The sequence below is a fragment of the Geotrypetes seraphini genome, chromosome 16, assembly GCF_902459505.1.
Source record: "Geotrypetes seraphini chromosome 16, aGeoSer1.1, whole genome shotgun sequence".
Taxonomy (NCBI): domain Eukaryota; kingdom Metazoa; phylum Chordata; class Amphibia; order Gymnophiona; family Dermophiidae; genus Geotrypetes; species Geotrypetes seraphini.
Window position 1 is genome coordinate 4625416 of NC_047099.1, and position 22990 is coordinate 4648405.

At 43.8% G+C, this 22990-nt stretch overlaps 1 protein-coding gene across 1 annotated transcript in view; it reads left to right on the top strand.

Moving 5' to 3' along the window:
* Positions 1–5824: 5824 nt before the first annotated feature.
* IPO4 (importin 4) overlaps positions 5825–22990 on the top strand; it is a 49460-nt gene continuing 32294 nt past the window's right edge. The window contains exons 1-15 of the mRNA XM_033924033.1: positions 5825–5976; positions 6607–6695; positions 7105–7191; positions 8808–8887; positions 9528–9569; positions 12209–12338; positions 13323–13502; positions 14113–14178; positions 14504–14605; positions 16867–16950; positions 18747–18911; positions 20820–20873; positions 20956–21065; positions 21154–21262; positions 21654–21783. Coding sequence (XP_033779924.1) covers positions 6630–6695; positions 7105–7191; positions 8808–8887; positions 9528–9569; positions 12209–12338; positions 13323–13502; positions 14113–14178; positions 14504–14605; positions 16867–16950; positions 18747–18911; positions 20820–20873; positions 20956–21065; positions 21154–21262; positions 21654–21783 — 1405 coding nt within the window. The 5' untranslated portion in view covers positions 5825–5976; positions 6607–6629. The remainder of the gene's footprint in view (positions 5977–6606; positions 6696–7104; positions 7192–8807; positions 8888–9527; positions 9570–12208; positions 12339–13322; positions 13503–14112; positions 14179–14503; positions 14606–16866; positions 16951–18746; positions 18912–20819; positions 20874–20955; positions 21066–21153; positions 21263–21653; positions 21784–22990) is intronic.

Below are 22990 nucleotides of genomic sequence, written 5' to 3' on the forward strand. Positions count from 1 at the left end.
GGTTCACATTTACTCTCATACAAGACAGCCTGTGGGAATTCTGGCTTCTTCTAGAACCACCACGACAGAATGCCAGACATCAGGCCACAGTGAAAGACCTGGATGGAGGGGAGGGGCTAAGATGGAACTACCTAAGTGCAACCAGGAAACCGATCAGACATAAGGTTGCTTAATGGGAGAGAAAATGCCTTTTGCTTTAAAAAAGAATCTGAAAGGAAGGTTTGGACTAAACTTGCATTTACCATCAGCGGTCAGATTTCAGGGGTGTTGCTCAGGTCTGGTCCTCAAGGGCCACAGGCGAGCCAGGTTATCAAGATATCCACAGTGAATATGCATCAGATAGATTTATCCTGAAAACCTGGCTTACTTATGAACTTTGTGGACTGGAATTGAGTAGCAGGATCCTAGAACAGTAATATTTCTCTCAACTGAGGCACATCCACTTGAGTTTTCAGGATATCCACAAATCTATCTTATGTGTATGCATTATAGATATCATAGAATGGTCCATCCAGTCTGAAGTCTCTTCTTTGATATTTCTGGGCCATAGACTGTAAAGTCTGGTATTGTCCTAGGTTCCAAATGCTGAAGTTGCCGTCCAAGGTCACTCCAGCCTATCCCACAGCTACCGTAAAGCCTGGTCAGTAACATCCTTCTGTTCCATATTGGTGGAGTTCCCATTGATGCCCATCCTACACCAAATCACCATATATGGGACACAGACCGTGCAAGCCTGTCCAATACCGGCCTTAGTTCTTTAATTTACATCCGTCATTTTCTAATTAGAGATCCTCTATTTTTATCCCACGCTTTTTTGAATTCCATCACCGTTTTCCTCTTCACCACTTCCCTCGGGAGGGCATTCCAGGCATCTCCCACCCTCTCCGTGGAGAAGAATTTCCTAACATTGCTCCTAAGTCTTCTTCCCCATAACCTCAAATCAGGCCCTCTACTTTGACCATTTTTTCTTCTCTGGAAAGGATTTGGTTCTATATTAATGCCTTTCAAGTATTTAAACATCTGTATCGTATCTCCCCTGTCCTTCCCCTCCTCCAGAGTACATCATATTTAGGTCCTTCTGAAAACCCAACTGGCCGAGTGTGCTCCAGGGACTGGACTAAGACATAGTGGTCTATTACAGAGTTGCCAAGTTATCCAGTTCCACAAGAGGGGCTTTTTAAAAATGTCTATCCCAAAGCAGTGTGGGATTTGTAATCCTGGATCCTATCCATATAAATCAGTGCTGGCAGTGCTAAAATGCACCTGATAAGGCAGTCCAAGATTTCTGACAGACCTAACATCTCTCTCATGGAACAGGATAGCTTTTAAGCTCTGGGTCCTAAATGCTGCATGGGTTATCAAGCCAGTCCTCGGGACTAGAGAATGACATGGGGGACACATTTTTCCCCGTCCCTGTGAGGTTTGTCGCTGTTCCTGCCTCTGCCCCATTCAAGCTCAGCCTTAACCGCACAAGCCTCAAACACTTATGCAGGAATGGAGCAGGGACAGGAAAAGAACTTGCTTGGATGAGACGGGGAAAAATTTGTCCCTATGTCATTCTCTACTCAGGACTAACCTGGCCTGTCAAGTTTCCAGGATATCCACAATGAATAATCGTAAGAGAGATTTACAGACCTAGGAGCCAGGTATTGCACATCTCTCTCATGATTGTTCATGGTAGATATCCTGAAAATCTGATAGGCTGGGTGTGTCTAAGTCAGGGGTAGGCAATTCCAGTCCTTGAGAGCTGGAGCCAGGTCAGGTTTTCAGGATATCCACAATGAATATGTATGAGTTGGATTTGCATGCACTGCCTCCTTGAGATGCAAATCTATCTCGTGCATATTTATTGTGGATATCCTGAAAACCTGACCTGGCTCCGGTTCTCGAGGACTGGAATTGCCTACCCCTGGTCTAAGTAATGGGTTGATAACCATCTGAGTATTATTGGATCTTAAGACTTCTTAGTGCTGGGATTCTCAAACCAGTCCTCTGGGCAAATCCAGCCAGCCAGCTTTTCAGGATATCTGTAGTAATGATGCATGAGAGAAATTGCATGTGTGGCCCCCCTCCCTTTGTAGGCAGATGAATCTCACACACATTCATTGTGGATATCTTGGATTAAAAAATGCATTGGAAAACAGACACTTAGAACCTTACTAGCTGGACACTCAAGGATGGGTTGAGAACACTTGTCCTAGTGGATTACAAAGTCAAGATGCTTCAATAGATAGTCAGATTATGTGCTTTTCGTTCGCTACTTTAAATACCTGACCAACCAAGAATGGGGGAGTTTGCATCTGTGGTCTGAACTGAGGTCTTGTCTCTACCCCCTGACCCAGCTGGGGCTCAGCCTTTGACCCCCTAATAAAAGAGGGTGAGTGGGAGAGACTGGACCCCTTCTATGATTCTAAGTTTTGTGTTGGATGCCTGGAATGTCTTCCTAGAGAAGGTGGTGGAGGTAAAAATAAGAGGGATGTAGACAGAGCCCTAAGTGACAGGAGCATGGAAATCAGGCTCTGATGACCCTTCAAAACAGGAATGAAACAACTTTTTTCACTGCTAAGAAGACAGGGGAGGGGGTAACCTACATGGAGGGGCAGTTATAATTCTAACCACCTTACTGGGCAATGGGTTGGGCCCAGAGGTGCCAAATTACACAGTTCCAGGAAGAGGACACTTTGGCTAATCTTGGTTTTAAACTTGCATCCCAGTGCACTGTGGGATTTGTAGTCCTTGATTATATTTTCCATTGACGGTGCTGTGGGTCCCATGATGCAACAGGATGAGGTTGGCAGAAATCCAGAACATATCTAAAGTCTCCCTCTTGGAACTAGGTACCTTGGAAGTGCTGAGGGCCATTTTGGGTTTTTTTTTTATCTGCCATGCAGTATGTTACTGTGAACATCTGGCCTCACCTGTACCCTATCCCTTGCCCATTTTAAGAACAGACCTTGCTTATCTCTGGTCCAGCTTTCTTGACCCTCTGAGTTTAGGCATCTGCAAGTTACCCAATTACAGGCTGGAGATGTTTTGGCCAGTCCTGGTTCTAAATTTATATCCTAAAGCAGTGTAGGATTTGTAGTGTCTGATCCTGTCCATTGAATGAGTGCTGCAAGTCCCATAATGCAACAGAATGGGGTGGTTAGAAATCCAAGACCATCCTAAAATTCTCCAGCACGGATCTGGGTAACTTGGCGACTCTGCATTGGTGCTTTGTGTCTTTGGTGAATTCATATTACATCATGACGTGGAATTAGGAAATCCATAGTTGGTGCCCGAGTCATCTCTGGATGATTGCTGTAACGTCTGAAATGTAAAGGCTGCGATGTACATGGTGAGAGAAAAGAATCCAGGCATATGACAACATTCTTCACATTGCACTGGTCTAAAGTTTGTACTGGCTGAAGGAAATTGCCTCACTGGGTCATTTATAGCAGACTCCTGTGTACAAAGTGAGCTGGCATTCTTGTGCTCAGAATAGCAAGTTCCTGCTCAGTTTCCAAGTTACCCAGTTCCAGGAGGCAGATTTTCAGGCCTAGATTTATGATCAGAATAAAGAGCTTACAGTCTAGTCAAGACAGACAAACCGGACAAGAAGGTGCTCAGGTGGGAGAACCATATACAGCTGCATTATGATGTCATCAATAATTCTGGGTATGACCAAATGCATTGTGATGTCACTGAGCGTTCAGCCAACTTCTATTACTACTACTACTAATCAGTTATATAATGCTACTAGACAGACGCAGAAGAGACAGTCTTGTCTGAAAAGAGCTTACAATCTAGTCAAGACACAAATTGGACAAGGTGCTTTAATACACAGTGCTCAGGTGCGGGAACCACATACAGCTGCATTATGATGTCATCAATAATTCTGGCTTTGACCCAGATGCATTGTGATGTCACTGAGCGTTCAGACAGCTTCTTCTACTACTACTTAATAATTTCTATAGCGCTACTAAACATACGCAGTGTTGTACATCAAAACGTAGAAGGGACAGTCCCTGCTCAAAAGAGCTTACACTCTAGTCAAGACAGACAAACTGGATAAGAAGGTGCTTTAAAACACTGTGCTTGGGGGGGAATTACAGAGAGAATGATAAGATAGATATTGGTGCTTAGCAGGTGGATTGGAGTTTACAATGGAACGCACTGCTTTTAGTGGGTATAGGATTACTGTGTGGCCCCACCCTATTCTGTCCACAGCCCTGCCCTGTTCTACCCCCACTCAAACTTCATCTCTTCAGGGCTGCGCCTGGAGGGCATCTGTGCATGTGGCACAATAACAACATGTGTGTGATGTCATTGCATGGCATCCATGCATGCACAGATGCCCTCCAGATGTGGCCCTGAGCTCAACGATTTTCCAAACCTGGACAAAGTGACAGGTTTAGAAAATCCATCTAGACGCTTCAACAGTTCTCTAAAAAGAGGACAAGTCCAGGTAAATCCGGACTTCTGCTAATCCTAAGTGGGTAGAATCAGGAAGTACAAATTACACACTGCACTGGAATGTAAGTTTAAAAGCAGGGCAGGCCAAAAAGCCTAACTGCTTCAACTGAATAACGTAAAGCAGCTCTGTTCTTAATTTAGTTTATTTGCTCTGTTCTTAATTCAGTTTAGTTTGCTATACCGCCTTCACATATTCCTGTTCAATTAAAAAAACAAACAAAAAACCCATGTAACTGGCTGGTTTTGTTTAAGTTGGAAGCCCAAAAGCACAGGAGCAAACTGCCACATCCCTGAAAACGTTGAAAAGATGACTTCTTTAAAGAGGAGAGACTTGTGAAGCCTCCCTTTGAAAGAGAGATAAGCAAAATCAGGTCTGATTTTGTGCCCAGTGTACGCTGGGACCTGTAGTTTCACAGTCTTAAGAACCAGGATCTCTAGAGCAGGGCTGCCCAAGTTCGATCCTCGAGATCTACTGGCAGGCCAGGTTTTCAGGATATCCACAATGAACATGCATGAGAGAGATTTGCATACCAAGAAGGCAGTGCAGGCAAATCTCTCTCATGCATATTCATTGTGGATATCCTGAAAACCTGGCCTGCCAGTAGATCTCGCGAGGACTGGACTTGGGCAGCCCTGCTCTAGAGCAATGCTTCCTCATGCCAGTGACAAGTCTTAAACATTGATAGTATGAGCAACAAGTTCTAAAAACCAACAGTTTTCCAGATTTGCAAGTATTTTTGTGAGCGACGTTCCTTGAATGTCTGAGCAATTGCTTGCGTGCTCAGCTTAGTGTCCAATGTCGGTCCTCGAGGGCCGCAGTCCAGTCGGGTTTTCAGGATTTCCCCAATGAATATACATGAGGTCTATTTGCATGCACTGCTTTCATTGTATGCTAATAGATCTCATGCATATTCACTGGGGAAATCCTGAAAACCCGACTGGACTGCGGCCCTCGAGGACCGACATTGGACACCCCTGGCTTAGAGCAGTGGTCTCAAACTCGCGGCCCGCCAGGTCCTATTTTGAGGCCCTCGGTATATTTATCATAATCAGAAAAGTAAAATAAAACCGTTTCTTAATCATATGTCTCTTTAGCTATAAATTACAATATTATTATTAAGACAGCCAAAAGGAAAGATTTAGAAACTATAAAGACCTCATAAAACCTCATGCAAAATTGTCCAATAAGACATTACCTATATTTTCTGAGACCCTCCAAGTACCTACAAATCCAAAATGTGGCCCTGCAAAGGGTTTGAGGTTGGAGACCCCAGAATGGACTGTGTGTGAAAGCACCAGGTCCTGCTTTCAGAGCTGCATGTAAGCCTCCGTCCAGCAGAGGGGGATGTGGCGCCACAGGAAGGCCAAGCTCTCTCCTTCTCTCTGGGTCTCCATGTGGAGTGCAGGAAGTGCAACTGCAGCAGCTCCTGATTGGGTGCCAGGAGGAGGGGACACTCTTTCTGTCTGTGTGTTAGGGCTCAGCCTGTGCTGGATGTGTGTCTCTGACTCTGCTGAGCCTTGGTATGTTCCTCCTGCTCCTGTTTATCATCTCTAGAGTGTGTGTACGGTGTTCATTTAACATGCAGTGATCGGTCCCTGCTCAGAAGAGCTTACAATCTACTTTGGACAGACAGACAGGACATATAGAGGGAGGGGGTTGCACAGAGAATGATAGGCAATTTTACAGTGAGTGGGGGATAGGAGTTGAAAGCAGCCTTGGAAAAGTGGATGTGTGTCTCTCTCTCTGTCTATGGGGCTCAGCCTGGACTTGCCCTGCACATGTCCCCAGGGGCCTGGCCTTTACCCACTCTATGCGTGTCTATCTAAGGCAGTCTCTGCTGACCCTGCCTGTTAATCTGCTTGTCGGGGCTCTCTCTCACACAGATCTTAAATATTAACATTTTCTTCTCCTCGTTGACCTTACACACTACAAGTATATTTTCATCTGTGTGCCCCTCATCAGTCCATCCCATATTACTAGATAAACAGATGGGACAAAGGCAGGTGTTGCAATTTGGCTCTTTCTTTCTGATAATGCCCATTGCCTCTTTGCTTAAATGTATCCCCCTCTCTCCTGTGCCTTCGCAGTCTCTAGACGATTCCACAAAACATTGACATATCTTTCACTTTCTCTTCCTTTGTGTTTCTCAGTTTGCTCTCCTTCCATCTGTGCCATGGCGGGCATCCTGGAATCCATCCTCACCAACTTACTGCAGCCGGACAATGCCGTCATACAACAGGTAGCCCTTTAGGGGGGCAGTGGGGTGATGAAGATGGTGAACCTTTCATAAAGTAGGTGGCCCACTGAGAGGCAATGATGTGAGTGAGGTCTGGGGCAATAGGGAGAGGTCGCTTCTGTCATGGAGCAGGTATTTCACTAAGAAACAATGGTATGAGGGGAGAGGGTGTTATATAGCAGGTATCCCACTTCTGGTGATGAGGTTGCAGTCGGTGGAAAACAGGCAACGTGAAGGAGAACATTGTTATAAGGTGGGCAGCCAACTTAGATGCAAAGGGGGCAGAGAAAAATTGTCAGAGAAAAAGTGGATGAGGAGTGGGAAGAGGCTTTTTACAGGAAATGCAGGTGGGGGGGGGTGGAGGAAGCTGTATTAGATGCCATGTATTTTTTTCTGCCCTCCATGTCCTCAGGCTACAGCACAGCTGAAGGAGGCGTTTAAAGACCCTGCAGTGCTCGCTATGATGTGTGAAGTGCTGACTGCCTCATCAAATCCTCAGGTAACCAGGAGAAGCCCCCCCGGGGCATCTAATCCCTGATGGGGGAGGGGGTGGATGTGTGTGAGGAGGGAAGAGTTGTGAAAGGCAGTTCTATAGCCTAAGCCAGGGATACTCAAAGGGTTCCACAGGCCAGTTGAGTTTTCAGGATGTCCCTAATGAATATTCATGAGAGAGATTTACATATAATACAGGTGACAGGCTTGCAAATGACTCTCATGCATACTGGGTCAGGCCAATGGTCCATCTAGCCCAGTATCCTGTCTTCATGGAGGCCAATCCAAGTCAAAACCCAAATAGTAGTAACATTCCATGCTACTGATCCAGGGCAAGCAGTGGCTTCTATGTCTCAACAGCACTTTGTGGATTTATCCTCCAGGAACCTTTTTTTAAACCAGCTACATTATCTGCTCTTACAATGTGTCCTCTGGCAGTGTGTTTTAGAGCTTAACTATCGTCTGAGTGAAAAAATATTTCCTCTTGGTTTCAAAAGTTTTCCCTGTAACTTCATCGAGTGTCCTCTAGTCTTTGTAATTTTTGACGGAGTGAAAAATTGATCCACTCAGGATTTTGTAGACTTCAATCATATCTCCCCTCTCTTTTCCAGGCTGAAGAGCCCTAACCTCTCTAGTCTTCCTGAAAACCCAACTGGCCTGTGGACCCCCAGAATAGGTTTGAGTCCCCCTGATATAGATACACGAATACACGTGTCATGAAAAATTTCTCTTCCTCAAATACCCGCATAATTTGCATAGCCTGTATTGACACGGGAATACGCATATGGGCAGGGCTCACATAATATTGCATGTTGTGCCACATTTAGGCTTCCACACTTATGCCAGGTCTATTGGTAGTGTAACCGGGGGTGGGGACAGGTAAATGTTAGATGTGCTGATTTACAGTATTGGATTTCTTAACCGCCCCAAGGCAGTTTACAATAAATTGAATAGTAATCACTAATCAGATACTCCTAAAATATTTTCCCTATCTGTCCCGGCAGGCTCACAATCTAATTGTGGAACTTGGGATCATGGAGGGTTAAGTGATTTGTCCAGAGTCACAAGGAGCAGGCTGGGATTGAACTCGCAACCTCAGGGTGCTGAGGCAGCAGCTCTAACCACTAGCGCCCCCCCCCCCCCCCCCCATGCTAGTATTCTCTAATACTGCCTAGGGGCCCAAATGGAGTGATCTGCTATGTCATGGCACCCAGCCGTAGAATTTCCCCCTGCCGTCTCTGAGGGGATGGGGAGCCATGTGTACAAATTAGTTCTGTACTTGAGGAGGGGAAAATCTTTGTATCTTTTTGAATGGATTTGATGCAAGCACAGAGTTCTGGATTTCAACCCTGTATTGAACGACAGATCAGTTCTGGCAGTTGGGATATATTGGCAGTGTGGGCCAGTTAGCCTTTTTCCACCTCACCCCTATGCTACGGTAATGGAGGGTCTGTGTGTGAGGAGAGGGTCTCCTGTGCCCCCGAGAATGGATTCAATCGTTGTCCCTTCACCACAGTGCCTCTGTTCCTGCTTCCTTCTCACTGTAAGGTTGGAGGGGTTATGGTTGAAGCGGCCTTACAATCCTAGGCTGACACTCACCTTGTCTCTCTTCTCTCCGCTTAGATCCGGCAGTTTGCTGCAGTGCTGGTGAGGAGGCGTTTGACCAAGCACTGGAAACAAGTAAATCTTGAGCTCCGAGAAAAGTGAGTGAGGGTCTCTCCCCTTTGCTGCTTTTCTTATACCTAGCCCCGAGGAGGTGAAGAATGAAAGGACAGCAGAGCTGGAAGGAAACACTCTAGCCTCCCTACCGGAAGGGAAAGAACTTCCAGGCCCTGTGCTTGGAATAACATAGTAACATAGTAAATGACGGCAGATAAAGACCCAAGTGGTCCATCCAGCCTGCCCAACCATACTTGCTTCATAAATTAATTTAATTTAAATGGTCCTTTTTATTAGATATTTCTGGGCCAGAAACCCAGAGCCCTGCTCGGTAGTGTGCTTAGGTTCCAGTTACTGGAAACTCTTATCAAAGCTCACTCCAGCCCATCTTAACCATCCCAGCCATCAAAACCCTCCTCAGCCCGTCCTCAACTGAATGTCCATATACGGGACACAGGCCGTGCAAGCCTGCCCAGTACTGGCCTTAGTTCCTTCAATGTATACCCATTATTTTCTGATTAGAGATAATTAGGAATAATCTCTCCAGGGAGTAAGCTGCCCAGCTTCTTGAGGCCTGGAGTATAAGGCTAGGGGTGAAAGGTCGGAATTGGGCTGTACTTCTATGGCTTCATTGGACAAATAATATATAAATGTTGGTTTATTTTGTGTGTTTGTTCGTTTCAGCCTGAAGTCTCTGGTGCTGGAAGCAATACAGCGGGAACCAGAGTAAGTATAAGGGAAGTGGTCGTACCCACTGTATAGCATGAAATATGGCAGCATCACTGATTCATTTCTATTATGAACCTTAAGAGACATCAGTTACAGCAACTCTTAAATGCCAAAAGAACCTGTGGAGCTCATTTTCAAAGCACTTAAACACACATAGGTTACTCTGGTACTTTGTGTGTCTTAAGTGCTTTGAAAATGAGCCTCTTTATCTTTTAGGCTTTTGAACGTCTGTCATTTACCAGTTTCCCCCTTTCCTTTAGAACACGGGTTCTCAATCCAGTCCTCGGGACACTCCCAACCAGTCCGGGTTTCGGGATTCCCACCATGCATATGCATGAGATGCATTTACATACAATGGGGGGGGGGGGGTTGACATGCAAATCATTCTCATGTAAATTCATGGTGCATATCCTGCAAACTCAGCTGACTGAGTGTGTCCTGAGTTCTGAGTTGAGAACCTCTACTTTAGCAGGAGAGTGTGGCGTAATGGTTAGAGCTACGGCCTCAGCACTCTGAGGTTGTGGGTTCAAATCCTGTGCTGCTCCCTGTGACCCGTGAACCCACCGGTTCCCACAGGGAAAATGCTTGAAGTACTTGTATGTAAACCGCTCCGAGTGTGTTTGTATAACTACAAAGGCGGTATACAAGTCCATATCTCTCCCTTCCCCCCCCCAATTCATGTTTGATCTTAAGTCTCATCTCATTGGGCTTTTGTGCAGATCCCACACTGCATTGATTGCTCTGTTCTGGAGGTACGGCTTTCAGAATGGGACACCATGTTCCAAGTGAGGTCCCACCAAAGCCCTTTGAAGAGGGCTTATTGCCTTCGTAAATACGGTTACAGTTAGTTATTTTATTTGATATACTGCCATTTTTAACAAACAAGTCAAGCCTAACAGGCTAGTGTCTGGAGCATGAACTTTTAGGAAATCTGTGAAATCTTATTTGTATGACAAATTTACCTGAGAAACCTCTTCTGTAAATTCTTCCCCTTACCAAATGTTTAAGGAAATCTCTTTTGGAAGGCAATTTTGGCTAAAGAAACCCAACCATAGTAGTTATGTAATTTCATTTGTATTTCATCTGCGTCTGGCAGATTCTCTTTGTTGTAAACTGCTCTGAACTGTTAAGGTATAGCGGGTTATGAATAAATTATTATTATTTACAATAAATAAAAACCAGTGGGCAATATTTAAAATAAAAACATAACAAGGGGAATGTACACAAACAAATTAACCAAACTAGACACAAGAGGACAATAGGGCAGGAAAGGTTTATAATATCTTAAGGGAAAAACAAGCAGGGTAGGATACAGAAAGAATAAGAAAAAGTAAAGATAAATGTAAGATAGTGACTATCTGATCACCAATAATATGAAAAAGTTACAAGGAAATTAACTACCTAGTCAGAATTATGAGAAAATATTGCACTCTCTAGTCACAAGTCATGGCGTTGCCACACTTGGACAGACCGAAGGTCCTTCGGTCCCAGTATCCCAGTTTCCTAAGTGGCCATTCTAGGTCATAAGTACCTGGCAAGATCCCCAAAAAAGTAAAACAGAGTTTGTTTCTTATCCTAGAAACGAGCACTGGATTTTCCCAAGACGATCTTAATAATGGCTTATGGGTTTTTCTTTTTTTTTAATCCCTTCTAAGCTAATTGCTTTTACAACATTCTCTCCTGGAGGAGTTGCCGTACAGCGAGAGATTAGAGAAACTGGGCCTCTTTTCCCTTGAAAAGAGGAGACTGAGAGGGGACATGATCAAAACATTGAAGGGAATAGACTTAGTAGATAAAGACAGATTCTTCACCCTCTCCAAGGTAGGGAGAACAGGAGCGCACTCTCTAAAGTTGAAAGGGGATAGATTCTGTACAAACTAAGGAAGTTCTTCTTCACCCAGAGAGTGTTGGAAAACTGGAACGCTCTTCCGGAGGTTGTTATAGGGGAAAACACCTCCAGGGATTCAAGACAAAGTAGATAGGAGAACGAGAGGGCACTCTCTAAAGTTAAAAGGGGAGAGATTCCGTACAAACGTAAGGAAGTTCTTCACCCAGAGAGTGGTGGAAAACTGGAACGCTCTTCCGGAGGTTGTTATAGGGGAAAACACCCTCTAGGGATTCAAGACAAGGTTGGACAAGTTCCTGCTGAACCAGAACGTATGCAGTTAGAGCTAGTCTCAGTTAGGGCACTGGTCTTTGACCTAGGGGCCGCCGCGGGAGCGGCCACGATGGACCCAGCAGCGGCAATTATGTTCTTATGTTGTGCCTCTTTCTACACATCTCAGTAGCCCTCTGACTTTGACACCTACCTTACCATGCTTTTACCTTGAGAACACTGGGTACGATCACCCCAGCGTTTCTCTCCTTCTTTGTGCACATCCGTTTCTTACCCCTGTATCGTGCACTGCCTTTGGCTCTTTGCATCCCACATTCAGGATTCTACACTTCATGTACTGGTTTAACTGACAGTGTAACAAGCGGAAATAGGGTATGATTTCCAAATCAATAAGAAATAAATGCTAAAACCAAGAACAAATTGTAGTTTTTTTTACATGAAATTCATAAAACAGAAAAGTTCTTGAGGGTGAGCTTTTTCCATCTCTTGACATCCTTGCTCGTGCTTTATTTCTTCGCAGACACAAGGTTCGTCATGCTGTGGCTCAGCTCGCAGCTATTATTCTGAAGAATGAGACCCTACAGAAATGGCCCCAGCTCTTGCACTTCCTCCAACAGGCATCCCGCAGCTCTGTCCCTGAGCAGAGACAGGTAAGGAGGGGAGGGATCCCTGAGGTGTGAACACAGAGGATCTCCTAATTAGAAAATGAGTGGTATCATTTAAAGAACTAAGGCCGGTACTGGGCAGACTTGCACCGTCTGTGTCCCGTTTGTGGGCTAGGAAGGGCTTCAATGGGAGCTCCAGTAATTTGGAACATGAGGACGGTGCTGGGTTCAGACTTTATGGTCTGTGGCCCAGAAATATCGAAGGAAAAAAGACAATTTAATCGTGAATATATAATGCATGTAACTATTGGGCAGACCGGATGGGACCTTTCAAGTCGTCGTCTTCTGTCATTTACTATGCTACTATGTTGAGCACAAATAGGTCATAGGATGAGAGGGGGGTCAGGTGTCTAATCCCAAGCAAAGGCAGCTAATGGGATGGATAGGGGATCAGGGGTATGATCCTGAGCATAGGCAGACAATGGGGGAAGGATTCTACAGGGGAGTGGAGTAGAACGGGTACAAGTGGATCGATTTTTCACTCCGTCAAAAATTACAAAGACTAGGGGACACTTGATGAAGTTAGAGGGAAATACTTTTAAAACCAATAGGAGAAAAAAAATTTCCACTCGGAGAATAGTTAAGCTCTGGAGCGCGTTACCAGAGGTTGTGGTAAGAGTGGATAGCGTAGCTGGTTTTAAGAAAGGTTTGGACAAGTTCTTGGAGGAAAAGTCCATAGTCTGTTATTGAGAAAAACATGGGGGAAGCCACTGCTTGCCCTGGTTCAGTAGCATGGAATATTGCTACACCTTGGGTTTTGGCCAGGTACTAGTGACCGGGATTGGCTACCGTGAGAACGGGCTACCGTGCTTGATGGACTATTGGTCTGACCCAGTAAGGCTAATTCTTATGTTATGTTTATTGTCCCTCATATCCCTGCTTCTTTTCCCTTTCCCACTCTTCTCTGTGCACTTTATCCCTCCCCATTTCTCCCTGTATCTTTCTTCCCCCTATTCTGTCACATTGCAGGTGGGTCTCCTCCTTCTCAGCACAGTGGTGGAAGCCAGCCCTGAAGCCTTCCAGCCCCATTTCCGGGACCTCCTGCGGCTTTTCCACCAGACATTGACAGACCGCGGTAACAAGGTCGTTTTGCACTACTCCATCCAGACCGTCACCGTCATGGTATCTTATATGGGCACCGATGAAATGGTGAGAGAACTGGTTCCAATTCCCTCGCCTCTGCTCACTTGTGCTTCTCCCCTGGCTTGCGAGAGGGTGTTACAAGAGGCCTCGCCTCCCTCACCCTGCTGTACTCTGTGTCCATGATTTCCACTTTCAAGCAAGGCCAGCGGAAGGGTATTGGGCACCCTAGGCAAACATATAACGTTCGTTGTACTTGGGCTGCCCACCCCACCCCCAAAAAACCCCCATGATCGGCCTCGCTCTGCTTGTCAGGACAAGAAGTTCTTTAACTTGCACTTCCCCCCGCCCACCCACAGCTGTTGCCCTAGGTGACGGCCTAGTCTTGCTTGATAATTGGACAGACCCTGTGTTCTACCCACCTCCCCTCCTGACAAGGGTCCTAATGAAATCACTGCATCCACCTATTGTAAAACGTTACTGAAGCTCATGCAAACTGCTCAGAATTGACTTCCCAGTTGTTAGAAGCTTCCAATAAACAATAAACCTTTATCTTTTAACCCCCCCTTGTGTATCCCTTGCCGCTTTTTCCCCTCAGTGGCTTGCTTGCTTCTTCGCTGCTCTGTTTCCCTCAGCGCCCCTCATAGGACTCTTACCTTGGCATCTTCTTTTGTTCCAGAATCTCATGCGATCTCTGATTCCAAAGATCATCTCGGCCATTAGAGAGTTAATTAGACTGGACGAGGTGAGGATCTGATGGCAAACTGCAGCGCACACCTAGCTGCCTGTCCTCCTTAGCGTGATTACAGGTTATGCATGTGTGTGATGTGTTCATTTCAGGCACACAAGGTGAACTGTCAGAGGTCACGTGACTCGGGGATGCATGGAAAACAGATTTTGAGCTATCCACGTCTCTTCCCCCCAACTAGTCTGCACATCAGCTAGGTGCTGAGTCTCAAGGAATTTAATGCAGGCTATGTTCAGGCAGTTAGCGTCTCATGATATTTAAAGCTTTTTTGTTAGACGTTCTCCGCCCTCCCAGCTTCTTCTGGGATCTCTCTCGCCCGTAGGTGCAGGCCATTGAGGCAATGGAGGTCTTTGACGAAATGATGGAGAGCGAGGTGTCGATCATTATCCAGCATCTCTCCGAAGTTGTTCATTTCTGCCTAGAGGTGAGAGCAACAGAGTCCGAAGAACCACCATCTCCCCTTCCTCTGCCTTATCTTTCCCCAACCCCACAGCCTGCTAAGGCAGAGGGGGAGGAATAGCATTTGTGACTCCTTACAAGGTTTAAACAACGAAAGAGGGCGGATGGAATTGTACACATCAACCAGAGATAAAATGAATATTTATTAAAAAGTCAATAAAAGAGTCTTTATCAAATGTCAAGTTCAATCTGTGTTGCAGACCCGACACGGTCCATGTTTCAGCATTGAAGTCTCCAGTTGATGGAAGTCCACTCATTAGTCATAGCAAAATTAGATTACTGTAATAGCCTTCTCAATGGAACCACTCAAAAAGAAATCGAGCGCCTACAAATAATTCAAAACGCCGCCATTAAATTTATAACAAAATCCAAAAAATTTGATTATGTAACCCCTCTGTTATGTAAGGCCCATTGGTTACCGATTAAAAAATAGGATTTCTTATAAAATTGCATTATTAACCTTCAAAACACTTCAGACCAAATCTCCCCAATTTATCGAAAAATACTTGATTCCGTACGAGCCAACCGCCTTCTCAGAACTTCAGACCGTAAACTATTTACCATTCCCTCGTTGAGAGTAATTGGCACCAAGCGTCAAGACATCTTTTCCGTAGTTGCCCCCCAACTTTGGAACACTCTGCCCGCTCTTGTTAGAGAAGAAAATAACTTGGATCGCTTCAAGAGCCTTCTTAAAAGCCATCTATTTAAAGAAGCCTTCAGTACCTAGTCCCTTTCTATTCCTTCTGATTTCAAGCTATTCAAAGAAACAAGAGGCAGCATTTACCCTCCTTGTGTCCTTTCCTTTAATGTTTCCTATCCTTTACAATTGTATTTCTTCCCCAACTACCTACCGATCTCATTTGGAATATTGCGTTCAATTCTGGTCTCCTTATCTCAAGAAAGATATAGTGGTGCTAGAAAAGGTTCAAAGAAGAGCGACCAAGATGGCAAAGGGGATGGAACTCCTCTCGTTTGAGGAAAGACTAAAACGGTTAGGGCTCTTCAGCTTGAAAAAGAGACGGCTGAGGAGACATATGATTGAAGTCTACAAAATCCTGAGTGGAGTAGAATAGGTACAAGTGGATCAATTTTTCACTCCATCAAAAATTACAAAGACTAGGGGACATTCGATGAAATTACGGGGAAATACTTTTAAAACCAATAGGAGGAAATATTTTTTCACTTAGAGAATAGTAAATGCATTGGCAGAGGTTGTGGTAAGAGCGGATAGCGTAGCTGGTTTTAAGAAAGGTTTGGACAAGTTCCTGGAGGAAAAGTCCATAGTCTGTTATTGAGAAAGACATGGGGGAAGCCACTGCTTGCCCTGATCGGTAGCATGGAATATTGCTGCACCTTGGGTTTGGCCAGGTACTAGGGACCTGGATTGGCCACCGTGAGAGCGGGCTTCTGGGCTTGATGGACCATTGGTCTGACCCAGTAAGGCTATTCCTATGTTTCTTGTTAGTCCTGTCTAGACTGTATAATATCAAGTACGCCATTTAATTTATATCGTTTAATCTCTGTTTTGTAACTATTTGTACTGTTATTGGCGTGCTTTATTTTTTTCACCCCTTACATTTTAATTGTAAACTCGCTTAGAAACCTGATAAGCGACAGAATCAAATTTTAATAAAAACCTGAAACCTGATGAGAGTTTTCAAGCATTGTTTCTCCTTGGAGGGCTTTTGTTGCTCGAGTATCGGTACTGAATTATCAATAAAGTGTTATTTTGCCATTAGCAATTATCAATAATACAAGACTGCCATAGATTGGGTAGTTCTTGTACCCCTGAGGCAGACTCCAATGCAGAAACACGGACTGTATTATCATTTGATAAAGACTCTTTTATTGACTTTTTAATAAATATTCATTTTATCTCCCATCCTGGAGTGGAGGAGTGGCCTAGTGATTAGGGCTGTGGCCTTAGCACCCTGAGGTTGCAGGTTCAAGGCCAGCGCTGCTCCTTGTGACCCTGGACAAGTCACTAACACTCCATTGTACCAGGTACATTAGACAGATTGTGACCCTGCCGAGATAGATCGAAACACATACTTGAGTACATAAGCGGTGTATAAATACTAAAAAAATAAATCTCTGGTTGATGCGTACAATTCCATCCCCAGTCTTTCGTTGTTTGATTATTCTTCATGGGGTTTGTTTTCTTCGTTTTTTTGCTTACAAGGTTTTACTTTTTTTTTTTTTTTTTTTCTGTTTTGGATTTCTCAGATTGCAGCAAACCGGGAACTGGGGGACAATCTGCGGGTGAAAGCCCTATCCTGTATCAGCTTCCTGATCAAACTGAAGAGCAAGGTGAGGGAAGGGAGTGAGAAATGGAAGTAAGGGATTACTGGTCTGGTTTTTGTGGAGTTTGGTGTGATGGCTAGCTTGTGTTTTCTTTCATGTTGTCACACTGACCCAACCTTCTTTTCCAGAGTATAGTAAGGGGCAGAGGGTTCTGGTCTGTTTTTCTGAGGAGTGGATAATCTTATTGCGTCTCTCTCGCCCGGTCTGTCTCTTTGACACTACTTGTCCCTCTTGACCAGGGGTCTCCAAACCTTTGACCATGAGGGCCACATTGGGTACTTCAGCACTTTTCAGATATGAGTTTTATTGAAAGCAGAAAATGTTATAAACTAATTACAGAGTATGTGAGATTAAATTATCGTATATTAATGGCAACGAACACTACCAGCAAATTCTCATATTTTCATTACAAATGATAATCAAAACATTAATGTGAATGATGGAACTGTTTTTAAAATCTTATTAAACTGAGGTTCAAAATTTGAAATGCTGTTTACAAGTATAACTTCAAATGTTCATCAAATAAATTTGCCCTGTATATTGACTTGATAGATTTCATTTGGGAAAAAGTTTGTTTGCAAAGATACATTGTCCCGAAAATGGAGATAAATTTTACAAGCAAATTTGGAAACTGTTCAGAGTTCAAAAATGTATAAAAATCGATTGTTTCCTTCCTTGTATTTATCTTTAATATGTTAATTTTCCTGAAGTTCAGTAATTTCCATTTAAATTTGACTTGGGACATCAGCAACATTACAATGAACGGATTTTGAAACAATCTAATTTCTCTAGAATTGGCATCCAAATCCGCAAATCGCTTCTGAAATTGTTTAAGATCTGAAATAACTAAATTTTCGAACGAGAGAGGAAATTCTGCTTCACCCTTTTTATGCAATTATAGCATAAGAGCTAATTTGTATTTTATCTGTATCCCATGTATTAGCTCACCTTGTGGTAAACCGCCTAGAACTTTTTCGGTATGGCGGTATATAAGAATAAAATTATTATTATTATCTACACTGTCGATCGAGGCCGAACAAGTAGGAAGAAATATCGCAGAGTATTTACTCAGTATTAAATAAGTATTTACGGAGTATTTACGATTCAGTATTAAGTAAAGTTGTGAATAATACAGTGGTACCTCGGAATCCGAACTTAATCCGTTCCAGAACTCCGTTTGAGTTCCAAGACAATTTTTCCCATTGAAAATAATGAAACCAAATTAATCCATTCCTTGGTCCCACAAACTCAGGCAGAGAAAGCAAGATCAGCAACGGCAAGCGGAATCCGAACTTACGGGAACTGCAAGCGTTGCTCAGCCCAAAGCTTCCCTCTGACGCGAACCGCCAAGGCAGAAACAGGAAGCTGCTTCAGAAGGGAAGATTTGGGCTGAGCAACGCTTGCAGTTCCCGTACGTTCGGATTCCGGGGCAAAACGTAATAAAAAGAATAGTTCAGATTCCAAGGTACAACTGTATTAATATTAACATAATATGGAATATCAGTATATTTTGAACACAATTTTAATTAATGCATTTGAAATCTATCAACATCCTGTGTTTTGGGTTTTTTTTTTTTTGCGGATTCTCATTGGAAAATTAGGCAAATTGGCACATTTCCGCACAATTCTTCCGCGGACCGGATAAAATCATATCGCGGGCCGTACTTTGGAGACCACTGTTTCAGAGGATAGTGAAAGGGAAGGTAGACGGGGGAGCTTTGGTTGCTCTTCACTCTCTCTGATGCACTTTCTCTTTATCTGTCTCTCCTCTCCTCTCGCCCCCCCCTTCCCGTGGGCTTCAGGCAATAGTGAAACAGAAGCTGTTGGCTCCCATCCTGAACACCCTCTTCCCAATCATGAGTGCGGAGCCCCCCCTCGGGGAGATGGATCCTGAAGATAATGAGGAACAGGATTCCGACATGGAGGAGGATGCCGAGGTCCAAACGCCCAAACACTTCTCCGTCCAGGTAAAGCAGCAAGTGCCTGGACCCAGCTCTGTCGCTGTCTCGCCCTGTCCTTTTGTTTGTCGCTCTCTCCCATATAGTCTCATTTTCTCGCTCTCTTTCTCTCACTGCCCCAGATCCTTGGCGAATGTTCTCGAACCGTCTGCACTTAATAGTATTATTCATTCCCTCATAATTTCAAAACTAGATTACTGTAATTCATTACTGAAATGCATTACACGGAACCAATTAAGGAGACTGCAATTAATCCAAAATACTGCTATAAAAATTCTTACAAACTCTAAAAAAAAAAATATGATCACGTAATGCCACTTCTGAAAAACGCTCACTGGTTGCCTATACCCCACGGCATTTCCTATAAAATAGCCATTTTATCATTCAAAATTCAACAATCACACTACCCCACTTTCTTAGACAGACAATACCCCTTTGTCCTCCAAGAACTTGATGTTCAATGCTAGGTTGCATAGGGAGAGGTATGGCCAGTAGGAAAAAGGCGGTATTGATGCCCCTGTATAAGACTCTGGTAAGACCTCATTTAGAATATTGTGTACAATTCTGGAAACCGCACCTTCAAAAAGATATAAAAAGGATGGAGTCGGTCCAGAGGAAAGCTACTAAAATGGTATGTGGTCTTCATGATAAGGCGTATGGGAACAGACAATCTGTATACTTTGGAGGAAAGATGGGAGATATGATACAGACGTTTAAATACCTACGTAATGTAAATGCGCATGAGTCGAGTCTCTTTCATTTGAAAGGAAGCTCTGGAATGAGAGGGCAAAGGATGAAGTTAAGAGGTGAGAGGCTCCAGAATAATCTGAGGAAATTCTTTTTAACGGAAAGGTTGGCAGATGCGTGGAACAGTCTCCCAGAAGAGGTGGTGGAACAGAGATTGTTTGAATTCAAGAGGGCCTGGGATGGGCACGTGGGATCTCTCAGAGAGAGAAAGAGATAATGGTTGCTGCGGATGGGCAGACTAGATGGGCCATTTGGCCTTTATCTGACGTCATGTTTCTATGTTTCAAGCAAACAAAATTTACTTTCAGTTCCCACATTAAAAATCATTAACACGAGATGCAATGAAATTTTCTCGATCACTGCTCCCCAATTATGGAATGTGCTTCCAACCCACCTTAGAGAAGAAAAATCTTTAGACAGATTTAAGTGCTCCTTGAAAACTTTTGTATTTAAGGACGCGTTTGAAATTTTAAACATTTTAATTCAGTCCTGTCCAAACAGAACAGTGCTTCTTCCTTGGCCCTACACTACCTCTTCCAAAAGATTTTGATTTAATTGTGTCCCCGAGCCCTTTCCTCTTTCCATTAGTGTTATCTCTCCTATAAGCATTGTAGTTCTACCCTCCTTTTTCCGTCATGTTTCTGTTTGTAAAACGTCCTTTTTTCATTAAGTTTGTTTTTAATCTTAATTGTTTGATATTTCCCATTTCTATGTAGAGTACTCCCCCTGAAATTCGCAGGGGTTCCGTTATAGGAACCCCCGTGAATTTTGAAAAACCGCAAATGCGGTTTTTCACCTGTCAAAAGGCAGGGGAGGCAGGAGAGGTCAGCTGGAGATGTAGGAGAGGGTAGCTGGAGCGCCGGCGGGTGAAGAAAATAACTCGCGGTCTTCTCCGACCGCTTCTTCCTGTAGTAAAGTCGGGCTACATCAATCAGGAGCTGCTTTGACACACAGCTCCTGATTGGTGTAGCCCAACTTTACTACAGGACGAGGCGGTCGGAGCAGACCGTGAATGAGCGAGTCCGCAAACCGCAAATTCGCAGGGGAACACTGTACTTTACTTAGAAATTCTTTTATAAGCGTTTGATCAAATTTTAAAATAAACTTGAAACTTGCTGTCCTTGGGGGTGGTTTGTCACACCACCCCTAATTTATTTCTTGCTGTCGCAGGTTGTTGACATGTTGGCACTTCACCTTCCACCAGAGAAGCTCTTCCCTCAGCTGGTGAGTACCACGCTACCTTCTCCCTCCTCCTGCAGTACTGTCCAGCTGGTACGTGGTGTCACTTCTGTCTTTCTCGCTGCAGACTCTGCTGATGGAGCCAGCACTGCTCAGTATGAACCCGTATCAGCGTAAAGCTGGCCTGATGTGTCTAGCGGTGCTGTCTGAAGGCTGTGCGGACCACATCCGGCATAAGTAGGTGTAATGCATGTGACAGGAAATAACAATAAATTCATATCTGCAGGTCACCACCCTCTAACACTTTTCTCCCTGTCTCTCTCAGGCATCTCCAGCCCATGTTGCAGATCGTCTGTCAGGCCCTGGGAGATGAGAATCAGGTGGTCAGGAATGCTGCACTCTTTGCTTTGGGACAGTTCTCGGAGAACCTTCAAGTATGAGTACAATTTAATCCAGTATCTTGTGTTTCCTTCCCCCCCAGCCTTATATTCTCATCCCCTGCTGCCTCCTTCTTTCACCCAAAAAGGAAATTTCAAAATGTAACAGGAATTTAAGCTATCTATGGGCATAACCCATTTGTTCTGGACCAATCTGTTGAAATTAAAGGAAAGAAAATTAGCAGGTAAGAACTAATTTTCTTTCCTTAGCCTCATCAACAGATTGGTCCAGAACAAATGGGTTATGCCTGTCTGCCAGCACAGATTCTGGACTGGTCTGATAGAACTAAAGGAAAGAAAATTAGGTAGACATATTTTCTCTTTTCCCCTCCTGCTGACGGATCTCTGGTGGTCTTCTCTTCTCATGTCCTGTTTTTTCTTTATGAAGCCTGATATCAGTAACTTCTCTGAGGAAATCATGCCACTATTGCTGAATTACTTCTCCAGTCTGGAACCATCTCACATAGGACACCTGGAGAAAGTCTATTACGCACTCGAGAACTTCGTGGAAAACCTGGGTAAGTGCCCTGATTCTGTGTTCAAGAGGGATAGGGTGGCGAGTGTCTAAAGGATTAGATCAAGAGCATGGATGCGGTATACTTGAATTTCAGCAATGTTTGAACTCGGGGGTATGCAAAGATTTTTAAAGAGTGGGTCACATGATCGGAAATCCATATGTAGCATGATTTATACTCAAAATGTATGCATCTCGGAAATGGGGATTTGACTGTATGGGATGATGGTTATATTGCTCATCGTTATGCTTGTATTTGCAATTTTTCAATAAATATTTAAAACTTAAAAAAAAAAAAAGTATGCATCTCTTTGAAATTGTGAGATGAAATATCTACTAAATAGCTGGCTAGTTAGGTAAAAAAAGTTATTTTAAAAAATCTCAACACCATGAAGAAACAGAAGATACCACCTTCCCAACATAGGAAAGCAAGAAAAACTCAAGTTTCTTTTATATGTTGAGATTCGACTCAAAACATGTTTTGGCTTAAGGACCTGCTTCAGGAGACTGAATAATAGTTGTATAAAGAGATATCAAGAAACATCACCTATAATTAATGACTTATGAGCAAGCTTCTTGTTGCTGATCTGCCCAATGTGTGGTGGCAGCCAAAACAGCAAACAGTGCTAGGAATTATTAAAGGGATTGTTAACAAGACTAAGAATGTCATAATGCCCCTGTATCGCTCCATGGTGAGACCTCATCTGGAGTATTGCATTCAATTCTGGTCTCCTTATCTCAAGAAAGATTTAGTGGCACTAGAAAAGGTTCAAAGAAGAACGACCAAGATGATAAAGGGGATGGAACTCCTCTCGTATGAGGAAAGACAAGAAAAGTTAGGGCTCTTCAGCTTGGAAAAGAGACGGCTGAGGGGAGATAGGATTGAAGTCTACAAAATCCTGAGTGGAGTAGAACGGGTACAAGTGGATCGATTTTTCACTCCATCAAAAATTACAAAGACTAGGGGACACTCGATGAAGTTACAGGGAAATACTTTTAAAACCAATAGGAGGAAATATTTTTTCACTCAGAGAATAGTTAATCTCTGGAATGCATTGCCATAGGTTGTGGTAAGAGCAGATAGCGTAGCTGGTTTTAAGAACAGTTTGGACAAGTTCTGGAGGAAAAGTCCATAGTCTTGCTGTTGAGACAGACATGGGACGGTAGCATGGAATGCTGCTACTATTTGGGTTTTTGCCAGGTACTTGTAA